The 18,949-nt window shown below is 40.1% G+C and overlaps 1 protein-coding gene across 1 annotated transcript; it reads right to left on the bottom strand.

The window, feature by feature from the left end:
- Window positions 1-2,780: 2,780 nt before the first annotated feature.
- On the bottom strand, window positions 2,781-18,471 carry LOC106612658 (phosphatidylinositol transfer protein alpha isoform). The gene is made up of 13 exons (XM_014214049.3): window positions 18,339-18,471; window positions 17,871-18,085; window positions 16,585-16,615; window positions 13,207-13,352; window positions 11,621-11,712; window positions 11,311-11,318; window positions 10,542-10,616; window positions 9,933-10,016; window positions 5,604-5,681; window positions 4,925-5,035; window positions 4,408-4,530; window positions 4,190-4,255; window positions 2,781-3,381 (listed from the first exon to the last, which is right to left on the bottom strand). Exons 2-12 carry the CDS (start codon window positions 17,885-17,887, stop codon window positions 4,208-4,210), a joined length of 813 nt encoding a protein of 270 aa, XP_014069524.3. The 5' UTR covers window positions 17,888-18,085; window positions 18,339-18,471; the 3' UTR covers window positions 2,781-3,381; window positions 4,190-4,207.
- Window positions 18,472-18,949: the final 478 nt, after the last annotated feature.

Genomic DNA, 18,949 nt, shown 5'->3' with positions numbered 1-18,949 from the left:
TTGGCATTCTCTCAACCAGCTTCACCTGGAATGCTTTCCCAACAGTCTTGAAGGAGTTCCCACATATGCTGAGCACTTGTTGGCTGTTTTTCCTTCACTCTGCGGTCCGACTCATCCCAAACCATCTCTATTGGGTTGAGGTCAGGTGATTGGAGGCCAGGTCATCTGATGCAGAACTCCATCACTCTCCTTCTTGGTAAAATAGCCCTTACACAGCCTGGAGGGGTGTTGGGTCATTGTCCTGTGGAAAAACAAGTGATAGTCCCACCCAGCGCAAACCAGATAGGATGGCATATCGCTGCAGAATGCTGTGGTAGCCATGCTGATTAAGTGTGCATTGAATACTAAATAAATCAGTGTCAACAGCAAAGCCCCCCCCCATCACACCTCCTCCATGCTTCATGGTGGGAACCACACACGCGAAGATCATCCGTTCACTTACTCTGCGTCTTACAAAGACACGGTGGTTGGAACCAAATATCTCAAATTTGGACTCATCAGACCAAAGGACAGATCTCCACCGAATGTCCATATCTCGTGTTTCTTCGCCCAAGCAAGTCTCTTATTATTGGTGTCCTTTAGTAGTGGTTTCTTTGCAGCAATTCAACCATGAAGGCCTGATTCACACAGTCTCCTCTGAATAGCTGATGTTGAGATGTGTCTGTTACTTGAACGCTGAAGAATTTATTTGGGCTGCAATCTGAGGTGTAGTTAACTCTAATGAACTTATCCCCTCCAGCAGAGGTAACTGTGGGTCATCCTTTCCTGTGGTGGTCCTCGTGAGAGCCAGTTTCATCATAGCACTTGATGGTTCTTGTGACTGCACTTAAAAAAACTCCAAAGTTCTTGAAATGTTCTAGATTAAGACATGAAGGTCAGTCAAAGTAATGGACTGTCGTTTCTCTTTGCTTATTTGATGCCATAATATGGACTTGGACTTTTACCAAATAGGGCTATCTTCTGTATACCCCCCTACCTTATCACAACACAACGGATTGGCTCAAACACATTAAGAAGGAAAGAAATTCCACAAATGAACTTAAGGCACATCAGTTAATTGAAATGCATTCCAGGTGACTACCTCATGAAGCTGGTTGAGAGAATGCCAAGAGTGTGCAAAGCGGTCATCAAGGCAAAGGGAGGCTATTTGAAAAATCTCAAATATATTTTGATTTATTTAACACTTTTTTAGTTACAACATGTGTAACAGTCATAGCTTCCGTCCCTCTCCTCGCCCCAACCTGGGCTTGAAACAGGGACCCTCTGTACACAACAACTGACACCCACAAAGCATCGTTACCCATCGCGCCACAAAAGCCGCAGCCCTTGCAGAGCAAAGGGAACAACTACTTCAGGTCTCAGAGCGAGTGACGTCACCCGATTGAAACGCTATTAGCGCGCACCACCGCTAACTAACTAGCCATTTCACATCGGTTACACATGATTCCATATGTGTTATTTCATAGTTTGATGTCTTCACTATTATTCTACAATGAAGAAAATAGTTACAATAAAGAAAAACCCTTGAATGAGTAGGTGTCCAAACACTTTTGACCGGTAGTGTACATTTATAAAAATGAGTGGCAAAGACTCCAGCGGTCATGCATAATTCACAGATTCACCAAACATCTATTGTTATTATTTAATTATTCCTGGTATATACACTACTGGGTATGATTGCAGACAGAGCCCAGAAAATGGGATGTTGCAATATTGAATTAGTCATTTTGATTAGGTGCATGCATGGGGATGTCCACGACAACCAGTGATATGCCCATGCTGTAGAGATACACCAAGCGTAATACATAATACAGCTAGTGTTATCTAGACTTGCGCTGGCAAACAAATATTACATTAGCTACATAAATGTTTAGTTAACTCAGCCGAGGAGTAATAGAGAATGAAGACTTTACTTGAAAACATGCAGGATACCTCTTTCTGGTTTCCCTGACTTCCGTTTTATTTAAAATACGGTGTTATTCTTGTTCGCATAGCACTCCTCAAAGGGCATTCGGTGTACGTTTTTTTTTTTGGCGAGATAACTGCCAAAACTCTAAAGGTGTTAGTCCGTAACCGTAACAGTGTTTGTATGTTCACAGATGAAATTTCACGTTTACGTTTCATGCATGGCTTTTCTTACGATCCTAACAATTTATGTATGGATTTCTGTTACGATACGTACATTCAACCTTTTGGCAGCTATCTGGCTCCATAAAAGCAGCATCATATAAAAACAGCAACTATGTTTCAGAAACAGATTTATTCCTCTGTCCCAAGCTACTTTAACAGTTGAATCACTCCACTCTCCATTTATCATCAACATAAATATTTTCTCCATTTATCATCAACATAGCAATATTTCCCCCCTTCAACATACCTTCTGTAGCAGTCCTTGACTTACACAGGATGACAGGATTGAGCCTTCTAATCAAACAGCCTGCTTCTGTTCAGTCAGTCTGACTAGTCTAAATTGGTTGGTGTCTGTAGATCTACATAAAAGGTGTGGGATTTGTAAAAGTGAAAAGGGTTACAGGGTGAAATAAGTGGGATCAAAATGCGTTACGGTTAGGAAACTCTGCTGACGTGAGTTCCATTTTGAAAAACCATATGAACAATGGGTTTTTAAGAGATTTACATACCGTGATCTTTTAAACCATTTCTGTGAAATATGGTGAAATTCTTTGACTTAAAAAGGATGTAAAGAAAATAAAGCAAGTCATGAAAAATGGGAACACAGCTCTTGCACCAATGAAATTAATACAATCACAGAATGCAAAGAGTATAAATATACTATTTTTAATATTGAATAACATAGGTTGTATAGAACAATAAATGTTGCTCAATCAATTAAATCAGAGAAAATGACCCTGTGAATTAATACAGAAAAATACAGTACAGGACATGATTTATTACTCAGAGACCAGGTATATTGTTCCATATTTCTTGCCCCAAAAAGACGTAAGCCCAAAGCCATAACACTACAAGTGGATTTCAGCCTGCTGATTCAGGTTGGCCTGCTGATGCAGATTGTCCCCGGGCAAGAAAAATGTACTGTAACCAAGAGGGAAATACAGAGACATCGTAGTACTTTGAAAGACAGGAGAAAACAAACAAATTCAGCTTTGTCCACAAAACACATGAGGAATTAAAGACAATAGAAAATACTATCATTACAACTCAACAACAAAAAAAATCCCATTTTAAAAAACTTGACAAGTGACATAATTAGTTAGGAACGTGATGGCCACCAGAGGTAAGGTGGCTGTGGACCTCTGGGCTGCTGGGGCCTCTCCATGGCTTGTCTGGACAGTATAGGGGTCTGCATACAGCCATATAATTTCCAAGTACTAGGGCAGAGATGCTGGTGTTTCAGTAACAGATCTGAAAAAGTGGAACGAGAGAAAGATTTGTGACCGACTTGATTATAATCTGTCAAATGCAAATCTGCAAGATAGACAAGGCAAGTCTTGTTTCCTTGTGCACAATAAGAGAATGTATTGCTTGAAGATATAGAGCAGGGACCATCAACTAGATTCAGTCAAGGGCTGATTATGTTCTTGAGTGGATTGTCAGGGGGCCGGAACATAATTACAAATACATTTGTAGACTAAAAATATACCACAAGAAGCCCAAAAATAATATAACTGACTAAAACAATCATTTCAAACCTTGCTTACATTTGTATAAGATCACATACAGTGCATCTTCCTATTACGCATGGGAATTAAAATGAATTGGGAGATGATTTGCTGTTTTTACAGTCTTATGTCCAACTTCTTTTTTATTGGCGAGAAAGTTTTCCTTGCTCAGAAAACATGTGGGCCAAATAAAATCAAATGCGGGACAAATTCGGCCCGCGGGCCACTAGTTGGGGAAACCTGACAGAGTATGAGATCGGAGCGATTACACTATGACACTGATAACACGGTAGCTGATTCATGTGGGGTAAGGTGCACATCCTGAGCTCCTCATGTGTGTCGTGTTCATTAGGTACCATGCGGAAGAAAATTAACTTACTGTAAATACTGGGAACGACATACCTGGACTTGTCCTATAAGAAATGCTCATCATTGTTTTCTGATGCAAATTGCTTTAAAGCATTTTCCATTGCGCGCACTGATGAACACCTCCCTGAACTCAGCCTCATAATTCCCACTGACCACTGATGACCAGACAGAGCGGTACTCACAATCACAGCTGCACAGCCTCAGTCCTCTGAAGCAGAACTCCCTTTGACTGGATCCTTCTCCCTCATCTGAAAGACACCACACACACACATTGAATAAGTAGGATATCCAGGACAACACACTTCCGTAGCCTAATGACAAAACTGATAAGACAGTAGTACTGTACATCTCATTCGGAGTTAATTGATGCCAAAGACCAAACAAATGTACAGTAAATGACCTCATCCAGCTCTTTTTGGGTCTCCTCTTCAATACGGCGAATGTCCTCCATTGTCAGTCCGATCCATTTATCAATCAAACAGAACAGCTGTCTGTGGAACTTTGTAAACAACCGCTTCTCTTGCTGGAAATCAAAAAAGGAAAGAAATTAGACAAAACAATTACTTAGGAAAAAAATATTAGTAATATCAGCATTTATTATGTGCAACTTGGAGTAACATTTCTCTGGCAAATCACTGTCTGTCCACTAGAGGACAGAAAACACTTTAGTCACGCCCATAGAGACTGCACTGCTTTGGATATCTTATTTCTCAGCCAACTCTTATCTACTAGTTTCTTCTTTACGGGGGAGTAATGTTTTTGCATGTACAGTGGGTGATATGAAAATACTGGACTTTGCCTCTGTACTAGCACTACATTTGAACTGGAGTAAAATATGGGCTGGGCACTCAAAGATGTAGGCACCATAACGGAATATTTTGCAAATACTGGAATAATTGACAAGTCTCCTACCGCACCTTCTGAATGAAGTTCTCAATTTTATTCTGGACTCCCCACCATTTGAAGTTGACTGTGACTAACTTATAGGCACACATGTGAGGAGAGTTTGTGTTGCTGGGAAGCTCTTTCTGCAGAGGTAAAGACAAAAGTTATTACACCCTCAGGCAGAGGCAGAATAGTTCATAACACATAATGGAGCTTCCGAACCAGAATAGATACAGCCAGAGCCATATCAAGAGAGTCTCGACCAGGTTTTAGAACGGACGCCATGTTGGAACCTTTATTCTGGAAACTTGGGTGATGTTACAATACGATGTTACAACAACTCACTATGAAATGACCCGCTATTAACAAGCCAAACAGAGCAGCGAATTTTACGAAAGTTTCTACTTAATAGCATTCGGGATAATGTGTATCCAAGTTGGTAATGTGTTGTGGTGTCAACAAACTGCATATCTGCTTTCACTGGACATCTTCATAGTTTTGGAAGAAAACTTTCAGAAATAAACAGCACGATGCGGAAACATCTCTTAGCAACGACTTTGGAGGTGAAATTGGCGTTCTCGGAACGTTCAGACAGAAACCTCACTGGCCCAACTGTCTAAATATACTGTATGACTCTGGATACAGCTACATGTGAAATTAGCTGATGTGAAAAATATGATAACAATGGAGGATTATTGGTTTGGGTAATACCTTCCAGTTAGGCCCCAGGGGGCCCCTGCCTGTCTTCTCTGACTTGAATATGGCAGGATCTTCTTCTGGCTTATAGTCCTGTGTGGAGCAGAGTGAGCAGATGAGTAGGATGCAAAGATACCAGTGTTCTATTTAATTATATTCAGGTAACTGGGTTGTACTCACTAGGGAACACCGTAGCAAAATGTAGTAGAACATTTTTCAAATTAAAATGAAGTGTTATGCCTTAAAAATAATTTGTTGTGGGAAAGTTCCTGCAGATGTGGCAAGTATGCCACAAAATGTTGCCAAAGGTTTACAAAAGTTTGCCACTAGTGCTGAATCAGCGGGAAACCTTTTGGCAATAAATATTATTGTTGCCATAGTGGCAAACAGTTCACTAGAGTTTTTTTCTGGCAAACAAGAAGTATTTGAATCTGTGGCAAACCCATAGACATTAAGGGAAAACCTGTGGCAACAATATTTATTGCCACTAGTGTCAAACAGTTTACCAGACAGAAGCCATTTCTGGTAAATAGAGATGAAACGGTATGGAAATTTCATATCACGATTAAAGTGAGCAAAATTATCACGGTTATCAGTATTATCGCAAATGTTCAATGAGTACTGATACAAACAGTGAAATCCTTTCACCAAGTTTTAAATTGAAAACTAACAGCACTATGCACTGTGTGCATAAACATGAATAGCATTAAATATGGCACCATGTGGCTATGATGTACAAGTTTCCCTAGTGCAGGTTTTAATGAACACAACCTTCAGTAAATCAAATGTGCATACAAAAGCAACACAAGTAAAGCAACATGCATGTAAAAACAATACAACCATATGTAAACAAATCCAATGTGCAGGTGTTGACATTAAAATAACACAAAAAATATCAAATCAAATGAACAGCAGTGATTGTATGTCCGTTCTCTCCTTCGTAAAGAAATAAGGTGCTGCTGGCCTAACATCCTGTACGTATGCATCTTTGTTTACTTGAGATTGAAATCTAAAAATGTCAGCATATTTACTTGGTCTGGTTTAAGTAGTGATCTGCGAGGGGAGACAATGTGCCCGCTGGCACTGAACACTGATGGCACGCTGGTTGCTGGGATGCACAAAAGCTTTCTGGCAACCCTGGCAAGATGAGGCAGCTCTGATGCATGGCCCCTCCACACCAGTGGATCCTCTTCTGCTGGAATGGGTGGCAGAGACAGGTTGACCTTGATCTCTTCCTTCACTCTGTCTTCTGGGGTGGTCGGAATCTGACCCTCGAAACTTCTCTGCTGCATTTAGAACACCCAAAAAGCTCCTTTTGAAACGGGGGTCAATGAAACAAGCCATGTGCATGACTCTTTGCCTTCTCTGTGTATTTGTTGTTAAGGTCTTCTCTCATTACCCTTTTCATCTCCTTGGTCAGGGATGGCTCCGTATCCTTTTCCAGCAGAACATCACAGGTGACGTGGTCTAGGACAGGCTTGATGGCTGACGGTGTCACTCGTGTCTGAGGCAAGTGCATCTGTAAACTTTCTCCGAGGTTCAAGGAGCTGGCACAGTTGCTCCAGGAAATGCTCAAGCATCTTGTGTGTAGATCCCATCGGGTCACCACATTATGGATCAGAGCCTTCTGTGGCATGTTGAGGGCAGCTTGCTTTTCTCTCAGTTCTATCCTTCTCTTCCAGCTCCGTGACAAGGCTTGGACCAGATGACGGCAGGCCTTGACTGCTGTGTCAACTCTCTGAATTTTCAGAGCCTTTGAGGTGGCCAGGTTCAAATTATGGCCAAAGCACCAAAGCCACAGATCTGGGAACTCTTCAAAAGCCTTGATCATGTTTGTTGCGTTGTCTGTGGTTATGCAGACCAGGTCTTTCTTGTTGATCCCCCACTCTTCCAGCATATTCTCAAAAAAACTCTGTTGTGAGCCGAGTGATCTTCTGGGAAGAACTGTGTTCCAGGCAGTTTGATTCCAATTGCCAGTCTGGGGTGAGGTAATGGATAGTGAAGCTGATGTAGGGTTGACCACCCCTGCTTTCACTGGTCCAGAGGTCAGTAGTTGCAGCAAACCATGTGCCTTGAGCCAAACTTTTTCCAACATCAGCTTTAACCTAGTTGTACAGGTTTGGGATTTCAGTCTTGGAAAATAATGTTTGTGATGGCACTTTGTAGTGAGGCACGGCATCCTCCATCAGCCTCAGAAAGCCAGGCCTCAAAAATTTGAAATGGCATCATGTCCTTTGCAATGTAATATGAAAGGGCTGCAGTGAGGTTTTGAGCATTTTTTTTGACGTGGATGCATAAGCAGCCTGCCTTTTAAATGCTTGCTGGAGTGTCTGTGTCACAAGTTCACAACTGAAGATGAGGGACCAGTAGCATCACTGGGTTTGCCTGCTGCACGTCCACTCTGTAAACAAGGGAAAAGAAAATGTATTACTTTTATTACTACATTATAATTATTATTCACTCTCACAATCTCCTGTGTTGCATTTGAGTATATGCAATGACCCCATGCACAATTTATATAAATACAAATGAGTCTTAAAAAGACAGTGATAGTAATTGCAATGAGCCCAACAATTTACATCAATACAGGAGTCTTGTATAGGAGTCTATAGTGTTTCTCCTGTTGGAACACTTTTACAACCAAGTCGACGACTGACGGATTTTAAAATGAACAAAATATGTTTATTGGGTGACTAAACTACATAAGGTGTTATCGTGTGCAATGGGTGAATAGAGTCTGCAGACACGACGCATACAGCAGCAGAACATGCAGTGTTTTTACAAGAGTAGGTAACACTGAAAGCTTCCATTAAAATGATTGACAAGCTATTAGCAAGTTAAGACAGACAAACCATGATATTTCCCCCATTCCGAAGTCCCCACATCATGCATCGAGCTAAAAGTTAACTTACCTTGCATTCGCTATAAAGTAGCGGGTGGTGATCACAAAGATGACTCAAGAGATTTGAAGTGTTGCCCCCTTTCGCAGCAATTTTTTTGTGTGCATGTTCTGCAGACAGGGTGACCATCTTCGATCAGGTTTCCCTCAGCACTCTTGTAAAACCCAAAATACGACCACACTTCAGATATGGTCCTCTTAGAAAGGTCAAAAATCTCCTGAGCGCTCCCGCCATGTTTACACACAAAACAAAACCCACGCTGCGCCTGCGTCAAACTGTTGCTAACTTTGGTTGATGCTTGACAGTATTTACCGTGAGTTTTTCAAACCATGGTAATTAAACATGGTTTTAATGATCATTAAAATTTGAAACGGTAATACTAACCGTCGGGAATTTTACAGTGGTTTATCGTGAAACCGGTAACCGTTTCATCCCTACTGGTAAACACATTGAGTTCAAAGACCTTGTAACTGTTGATGACAACCAGTCAGAGGGAGAAGAAAAATCGGTTGGAAAATGCTAACCCGCTGCCGAAGTTGTCAAGTGAGTGTTTTAACTTAAACTTCCTAATAAACTAATTGTGTAAGCTAATTGATGCCTGGTAAGCATGTCATGTTTTATGGGATAGTGTGAAACACATTTTGTTGCTAGCTAGATCAGTTTCAATCTGTAAGCACCACTGACTGGCTCGTTTACCCAGAAAGGCTCACAGCTGTAATCACTGCCAAAGGTGATTCTAACATGTATTGACTCAGGGGGTTGAATACTTATCTAATCAAGATATTAGGGTTTTCATGTTTTTTTTTTGTTTTTTTAAATGCAACTTTCTTCCACTTTGACATTAAAGTATTTTGTGTAGATTGTAAAAAAAAATAAAAAAAAATAAATCCATTTTCATCCCACTTTGTAACAACAAAATGTGTAAAAAGTCAAGGGTGGGAATACTTTCTGAAGGCACTGTAGTACGTTTAGTTCTCTGTGAGAAGGAAGTTAATTTAAATGTATTGACACAAACCAAATCGCATATACATTTCAATGTTGTTAATACACAAAGTAATCAAAAACCTGTTTTAATTTGCATTTTCATAATCAATTTGAAACAAAATTTGCAGCAAACAGAATGTTCGCCACAAGTTTCCCAGTATTGTTTTCCAGAAGTTCACAAGTTGCTGCAAATTTGTCGCAAGAGTTTGACACTAAAGAATTGTGGCAATTTGAAAAAAATTTGACAACTATTTGCCAGAAGCCTGCCTTCTCGGTAAAGGAATTTCTATTGGACAAGTTCAGGCAATCCCTCCCTGTTTCAGTCAATTTCTTACCATTTGCTGCCTTAAGAATACAACCCTGATGTGTTTGGGTTTAGAAAAGTAAGAGAGTTTAAAAGCATGCTTATTACTAATAATAAATTGTTAGTACATTCACACTGATCAATCACTGCTATCACCTTGACATCCACTTGGGTTTTGTCAGCGATGTCAATGTAGACTACTTCAGTCTTCTTCCATTGGTCTGGGTCTAGTCCGTGTACCTATGCAGGGAATCATTTCTAGTAAGTTATCCACTTCAAGAGCTAAGAATGCCTCACTAGTAGTCACTACATAGACTAGGTATAACATGCAGGGTTGGCCTTGGGGCCAATTACATTTCAATCCACTCAATTCAGGAAATAAACTGAAAAGCAAATTCTAAATCCAATTTTGAGGGAAATTGAATTGAAATGACCCCAAACCTGATTACATAGCACTTTGATGCATTATGTGTAAATGTTGATTCAGTGTCATAACCGACAGAGCAGGTCTGAGAACTAAAAATGCAAACACGAGAAGGGTTTCCATATCCTTTCACCAAGTTAGTGGACGGACACGGAAAGGACATCTGTGGAATGAAATGACGTCAATGGAAGTGACTGATTGGAGTCTGATAGATACAGTAAAAAAAGGGGGAAATCATTCAATTAAAGGACTAGTGACATCCACTAACTGAATTAAATGTGCTGGAGGTCTATGCTTGACATGGTATACATTCAGACTCATTACATTAGCTGCTCACTCACATTGTCCTGAACCCCCATGTCGGGCTTGTGCCATGTCTCAATTTTAATCAGAAAATTGTCCTTCATGTATTCATTCTGCGGGAGGAAGAGCAAGTAATAACATAAACGAGATCAATCAAGTGACCAACACATACTGGGTTCAAATACTATTTGAAATCATGTCAAATACTTTATGTGCTTGATTGAACATGCTGGCTTAATCAAGCAATAGAATAGTCCTTAACCAATAAACCCCATCCAGGGCTAGAGCAAAAATTCTAAGTATTTGAAAGATTTCAAATAGTATTTGAACCCAGGTCTGAAACTGAAAGTAATATATTTATTTTACCTTTATATATGGACTATAAGTGATTACATCTTGAGGCATACATCAGCTATGAACAGTGGTACTGGTCATTTAAAAAAATATATATATATTTCACCTTTATTTAACCAGGTAGGCCAGTTGCCTACCTGGTTAAATATCAGTGCGACCTGGCCAAGATAAAGCATAGCAGTGCGACAAAAACAACAGTTACACATGGGATAAACAAACGTACAGTCAATAGCACAAAAAAAAAATAACCACTGAAAGAGGCACATGTGCATACACACACACACAAACGAGTGTCAGTCTTTCTCTGTGTTAAGTCAGCCCCATCCGCTTCTCTCCTTTCCTTTTGACAGGCAAGGTTACCAGCTCCTCTTTCACCATGTTTACAGCTGAATAGTGTGCAAGTAAACAGTAACATACTGTATGTGTAAATGTATAGAAGAAAACAGTACTTACTGTAATAACTGCAACAGGGGAAGAGATGGACATGAGGAGACAGAGAGTAAACAATGTTTAGGGGAACAAACATTTTTCAAAATAATATCTCAATAGTTGCACATGTTTGAAATTGGCTAACTCCTTTCCAAATCGAACTGAGAAGTTGTCTTATACACCATTAATAGCCAATGCCTGGCTATTGGTCCAGACATTACATAGATTCCAATAGCATGTCCTCACAGTGCTGGCTGCTAGCGTGTATGCCCAAATTAATTATTCAACATCTCTCTCTACAGAAGGGGTAGGTAACAAAGAGCAGGGGACTTACCAGTCCGACAGTAGGGGTAAGCATTCCAGGCCTTCTCGTGGATGTTAAGAGCAGTTGATGGTGCCAGAATGCGCACATAGTTTGGCACTTTACTGCAGAGTAAAAAAGTAAGATGATATTATTTTAGGGTCGATCCATATGAATTCAATCACTTTTTGACCAGATCCCTTTGACCTCAACCCCTGCACCCAATTGAACAAAACATTCCACACATGTTTGCCCATGGTAGAAGTGGTGAGAAAGTGCCTTTTTGGTCCTAAATGCCAATAGAGTCAGGAGATAGGAGGTGCTCAAAGTTCACCCTATTTAAATATAGCCCACCCTACCATGAGAGATCCATATCTTCATCACTGAAAAAGACAAACGGTTGAATTTGATATACACTGAACAAAAATATAAACGGACATGTAAAGTGTTGGTCCCATGTTTCATGAGCTGAAATTTAAAAAAAACTCCCAGAAATGTTCTACATGCAAAAATTGTATCTCTCAAATTTTGTGCACAAATGTGTTAATATCCTTGTTAGTGATCATTTATTTTTTGCCAAGACAATCCATCCACCTGACAGTTGTGGCATATCAAGACACTGATTAAACAGCATGATCATTACACAGGTGCACCTTGTGACGGGGAAAATAAAAGGACACTAAAGTGTGCAGTTTTGTCACACAACACAATGCCACATATGTCTCAAGTTGAGGGAGTGTGCAATTGGCACACTGACTGCAGGAATGTCCACCAGAGCTGTTGCCAGCTAATTGAATCTTCATTTCTCTACCATAAGCTGCCTCCAACATCATTTTAGAGAATTTGGTAGTACGTCCAACCGGCCTCACAACCGCAGACCACGTGTAACCACGCCAGCCCAGGACCTCCACATACGGCTTCTTCACCTGTGGGATCGTCTGAGGGTGGGGTAGTGAGGGGAGCTGAGGAGTATTTCTGTCTGTAATAAAGCCCTTTTGCGGGAAAAACTAATTCTGATTGGCTGGGCTGCCAAGTGGGTGGCCCTATGCCCTCCTATGCCCTCCCAGCCCTCCCAAGGCTGCACCCCTGCCCAGTCATGTGAAATCCATAGATTAGGGCCTAATTTATTTAAATTGACTGATTTCCTTATAGGAACTGTAACTCAGTAAAATCTTTGAAATTGCTGCATGTTGCATTTATATTTTTTTCTCAGTACAATTTGAAAGCATATAAACAGGGTTGTCAATTTTATAATTTCTTAAAGATCTTTTTTATTTATAAAAAGTGGAAATCTGCAGTTCAAATAATAAATAAATGAACTCCCCACCAATTTCTCATGAAATAGCTGAGGGATAGACATAACTATGGATGCAAGGACTCACCATTATAGTTTTAACCATGTTTTGAGGCTACACAGTATTTATTTAAAATGATATTGTTTACAATGGAGTAAAACAAGCTTATATTTTCAGTTCAGTTGAACTGAGCTCATGATGGATTTATGAGTTACATTCTTCAAGAAACAATGGGTATATACTGTACCATTGGGTGATTGTGGGTGGGTGGATGGAAGGGAGTCACTGGGTAGATGGATGGATAGGTGGCTGGACCAATCGTACCTGTGCAGGTGATATATCTTGTGGGTGTACTGGCCCTTCTCTCCGTCCTTCTCATAGGGTTCATTCTTCAGCACCTCCACCCCTTCTCCTCCACCCGTCTCATTCTTACTGGTCTCAGCCACAGAGTACAGCTGCCCCACTTGGTACTGTGGAGAGGAAGACAGGAGTGAGCTGCAGTTTCACACAGACTAAATAAATATCCATTGTTCACAAGTTGCATTAACAGACAGCTGCAACCACTTCAGTGGGCACAAATTTGGGGGGGGATTCATTCATGAACAAGAGGGATTATATTAACTCAGTTCATCACATACACATCCCTAACCATTCACTCCTCAGAGCACCTGGACAGGGACAGTTCTCCGTTTTCACCACTGGCCGTTCCTTGTGCATTTAACCCAGATAGACACTGACTTCAGCGTAACAGCTCAACAGGATAACCGTACTGTCAGCAAGCATAAGGAAAATACTGTAATAGCCCTTTGTGGCATTTTTTTGTTGTTAATGACAGTCTCTCTGCCAACAATTCCCTCGTTAGATGCTCGCCAGTGATTTCAGGGTGTAGAGCTCTGTCAAAGACCTTTGGCGGGACGATTACTGTCTCCAACGCTGCTTTCCCAGCCTAGGCAGCACACCCCGTCCATCCACCACCACCACAGGCCTTGAGTCACCCAGCAGCAGTCGATGACGTGGCACGCAACCACGGGTTGCTGTGTGCAGCGTGTCTGCAATAAAGCTGTCCTGGAACGCAGCCACTGTGCGTCAGGGAGCTAGTGACCTACAGGGAACTGGTGACTCGCTTGCTGCACATTGACACTACTCAACAACCAACTGACATGTAAAAACACAGACTAATTTGTACCGGGCTGATTTGATAAGTCATCCCAAAATTAGATGCTTTCAACAAGTGAAACAGCTCTGTTTGGAGGAAGATGGGGTACAATCACATCAGTGTTATTTTGGTGGTTCCATCTCAGGTGGTTAGGAATGTGACGACACGTGTAAAACCAGCATTTCACTTATTATTCCCCTGCGTGCGTGTGACTCATATGGCCATCTTCCTCAGGCTGGCCGAGGAAGTTTTAAAGTTACGGCCCATTTTATACAGAGAAATTGGCATAGCAGGCAATTTATCCAATCACAGCCCTCCTTTTACTTGCACATCCTGCAAATCACCAAAATGCAACTATTTTGAATCCATTTTTATACTGTAAGTAAAAGTAGCAGAGACCTCCTTCTGGAACTTTGATATGAATGTGGAGTATATTATGTTCAATATATTGAAACATTTGCCAAATCTAAAATGGTTTATGTTTATTTTTTTCAATACAAAGATAGAAAATGTCAAGAATCCTTCCTCCAAAAGTACCTTTCTATGGTATGTTTTTGTTCCAATGAGGAATCACCCTTATGTAAGGCTATGAATGGAATTTAGGGTTATGATCCTTGATCTGGGAGCTTATTTTGGGGAAAACGATTGAGACTTGGATTTAAGTCAGCTTTAAAAAAAAAAGAGTGAGCGGGGAATCACGCTGGTGACTAGAACTCTGGGAACAAATGGAGAAAGAGAGGGAGACTGAGAAGGAAGGAGAGAGAATGGTGGAATCAGCACTGTTGCTGATAAGTTGTTGCCAAGATGGAATGCAAGATTATGTCTGATGAAAATAAATCTGGTCGAACATACAAGGGTCATTCCATCTCAAAAAGCACAAGAAATAGGATTGTCCCCCCTCCATCTCATATTGTTCTGAAATACTTTGTGTTGTTAGAAACAGATAAGTAGTGCTGAGAGATTAGTGATTTGAGGTCGGTTGGTTTTGGCTTGATTCTAAAAAAAAAAAAATATCATGATTTTCGATTTTGGTTTCAATATTTTAAATGCACTATGCATTATGTGAGTTGAATGCTGTAACATAGAATAACACAGAAATACCCATGATGGTAGTGACTGCCCATGACTGCTTATCACTTACTAATCATCAGTTATTCACATTAATACAATTATTTCATTGTGTATATTACATTAGTTTTATTTGATTACTTTATGTTATTCCAACTCATCTCATGACAAAAACCACTATTTTAGTAGTTCTTCAAAGTAATTAAGGCATACTTTCATGACTGCTGAATAACAACTATCAACCACTTAGATTATGTATTTTCAGGTAGAGATACCTTAAAGAAACTGCTCTCTGTGTGTCCCCTCTTGATTGCACATTCTTCAGTCTCTTACGGAGCAGGCATAAAATAAACAGACTGGACAAGGAGCCACGCAATGGATCATGGTCATTGTAGTTAATTATCACATTGTCTGTAGAACATTGGCCTTTTGGAAACTACAACTCCCTATTACGTCGCACAGTTTGGACATGATCTGATTTATCTCTAGAGAAACTGCAGCGAAATGTACGCATTGAGCTCACAAAAAAACAGAACGAAATGGATTTCAAATAATTGAACCGACATCAGTCAATTAGTTGTTTAAAAAATGAAAAAAATTACCAACACCTCGGTAATTGCTAAGCACTAAAGATTAGCATTCCTTGCTGTCATACCTTGACAATAAAATAAAATGTCATTTTGTAATTTGGGTGAACTATCCCTTTAAGTTCTTCAAAAAAAAATGCACATAATAGCAGGAACAGCAGCATGTAGTAGTCAGAACCTGGTAATATTAGGATGTAGGATGGGCCATAAACCTAAAAAAAAAGTTAGGTCCAAATCAGATGGCAGGTACTATATTTATCAAATATTATATGAATCCTATAAACTAAATTGGCCAATTTGGGTGTAATCAATTAGCTTAATTTCTCAGAGATCAAATTTTATTTCAACAAAATAATGTTGCAGGAATGCTAATCTTATTGGTTTCTAATTACAGAAACGATTTCAGAACAATCTGAGATGGTGGGTGACATGGCTTGCTGAAATGACATGGAACGACCCACAACTACTGACTTCAAAGGCAAAGCTTCAGTCGGAATAAGGTGCTCTGTTTTCATTAATATGGCTAATATTGTCTGCCAATGTCCGACCTGATTGTGTGTGGCTTGCTAACCACTGCAATCGTGAACATAATGGAAACCATGCCAACATTCTGTGCGCACACACCACACACTATCATAAAAGGTGTGTGTACAAACAGGAACTTAAAGGTTAGAGGAACATAATGCAGACCAAATGCTTGACATACAGACACTGCCCTGATTCCTCAAGAGCATAGGCACGCTAGGTAACGGGTTGGCCCCGTCATGGGGCTAGGTAATGCTTGACCTCAATTTGACCGTCGCTTCAGAAAAATGTAGCTTGACCAGTTTGATAGGCGACATAAAGCAAGAGTTCAAGACACAAAAGAAATGACACTCGGTCACTACTTACCTCTTCCACAGATATGGGGAGGATGACTCGACTAGAAGAGAGAGAGAGAGCGCAACATCACATTACAACACATTTAAAAGACCAACTACACCTGCAACTCATGACTAATGTTATTGCTCGTCTAATTTATCACTTGATTTATTAGTTCGACTGACTATTCTCTGATAGCAACTGCTAAGAGTATGCTAATCAAAACACGTTTAGCCTAATAGACCTGGGACGATAAATCTTAAATATTCGACACCGAACACTTATCGCAGGCATTTTGCTTACATCGTTTATGACGGTAAGTAGCCTATACTAGAGAAATGTGAAGTTTGAAATTAAATAAGTTAGATAAAAAGGGTGAAAAAAAGTGGTGCACATTAATGTTCTATTTATCGTTATCTTATCAAGTCAGGCAATTCATCGCGTTATGGATTATTGACCATATTGTCCTGCTCTACCTACCAACTATGAACATTGCAAGCCTGACCGTGCTACTGATGCTAGCTGTAATATTGTCATAGAGGAAATAGAAGCCCGGTGTAGATTTCTACTATCAGAAAACAATTAGCTTTGGCCCCATCCTCTGCCAGTCTACAATAGGCAATAATCACCACCTGTCCCCAGTCTAAGCAGCACTGAATATTTCATTATAACAGATCTGGGCGTAATGAAAGCCAAGACAGGCACCATATTAATTATATGGTATTGATAGAGGCAGGTTTGGGGCATCTGGCTGTCATGTTGATATGGCAGTTGTTGGTTCTAGTAAACAATGAGTTAGATGACATGTCATGCAAGTGTATACTTTGGATTAGTTTTAAATAAAGGCACACCCTTGTATGTTTTTTTTGTAGGCCTGATGATGCATGGGATGAGTATAATTAAAGTTATGGTTAAAGTTAGTGGCACTTTGTCAGTTAAGATAAATAATTTTGATAACTGACAATAAATTTCCATTTTGGCCAATGTGTTAATGATTATTTTACTTGATGCATTCATTCAATGAGTCTATCCATACAGTCCATACAGTGAAGACAGGCAACAAGCAGTCAAAAGCCCTCTCCATTGACAAACTTGACAGTTTACGCAAAGATAATACACAGCTAATACCAACTTGCACGTGTTTTTGAATTCCCAAATGGTATGTAGGCTATACTAGACTAACAGAGAAAATACTATAAACTAAGAGGAGAATTGTCACACAAGACATTTTCCCAATGTTTGCCTGTGTATGACATCGTTCTCCTGCGTAACACGTTTTAACTAAACACCATATTTTTCCAAACATTTTTACTTACAATTCTTTAATGAGCATTTTGGTAGTGTTGTCCGTGTATATGCAGCATTCAGATGTCTAGCTTACTGTTAAAAACTCAATCGGCGGCTGTATGTTTGTCCGTCTGCGACCCACGGTCTCCGCGGTTTAGCGCTCCTATTTTTCTTGAATTCACTTCCTGACAGATGCCGAAAAAGGGGCGAGGCGTCACCTCCAGTCAGTAACCTCAACCGTATTCTAAACAAAACATACAGACCTGAAACAAACACACTACACCATTGTTTGCGGTGATCACACATGAAAACCAGTATGGTATTTAACCACATGCAAATTCTTATTCTACTGGTGAGGTTATTGTTTCTTATGCCAAGCCTGGACCACATGTGCAGAGTTTACTTATGGAAAACTGTAAGCTCTTCAATTGAAGTCTACCTAGGTCAAATGTTATGGGGTTTTTAAGTGAAGTGTATTGGTTTGTAAGTTGTTTCACCTGTCACAGAGGTTCAGTTTCACTGAGCCTAAATGTTATTCCAGTCCTCCCAGTTTCACTCCTCATTCAGGCTTCTTGGCTGTGACAGTTGGTGGAGGGTGAACTCAGTAACACCCGGTGTTTTCTTGTGTTGGTCTGTTGGAACAGGTTAGTAGCAACCTCGGCAAGTCAAACCAGTGGTTCAGCCTTCAATAAGCTTGAGCAATACTAGAGCAACACAAATAATAATTGTAATGGCTGGAATGGAATAAATGGAACGGTATCAAACACATCAAACATATGGAAACCATGTTTGAATCCATTCCATAATCCCATTACAGCCATTACAATGAGCCTGTCCTCCTATAGGTCCTCCCACCAGCCTCCACTGCTGTACATGTGTGAAACACTCCCTATTGCCATTATGATTTTTGGTGATAGTTGAAAACATGCATTGTTACTGTATTGTGCTTTTCACTTGAACGATAATGTTTACTTTAATTACCCCACAGCAATTAATCCCCAGTGATCAAGCAATCATCTAAAATACCTACATGTTTTTGTCATGTTGTTCATTTTTTTAAGTATCACTTCACTCCAACTCTCTTAATTGGTGTGTTAACAACACTCAA

The sequence above is a fragment of the Salmo salar genome, chromosome 09, assembly GCF_965601325.2.
Source record: "Salmo salar chromosome 09, fSalSal1, whole genome shotgun sequence".
Classification (NCBI taxonomy): domain Eukaryota; kingdom Metazoa; phylum Chordata; class Actinopteri; order Salmoniformes; family Salmonidae; genus Salmo; species Salmo salar.
This window is presented reverse-complemented; position numbering and strand designations above follow the sequence as displayed.

What these genes read in the sequence shown, in the direction of transcription:
- LOC106612658 (XM_014214049.3), bottom strand. An exon ending in AAGATATATCACCTGCACAG is followed by an intron (nt 11,713 to 13,206) that starts GTACGATTGGTC and finishes TTTACTCTGCAG; the next exon opens with TAAAGTGCCAAACTATGTGC. An exon ending in CCCTGGGGCCTAACTGGAAG is followed by an intron (nt 5,036 to 5,603) that starts GTATTACCCAAA and finishes TTACCTCTGCAG; the next exon opens with AAAGAGCTTCCCAGCAACAC.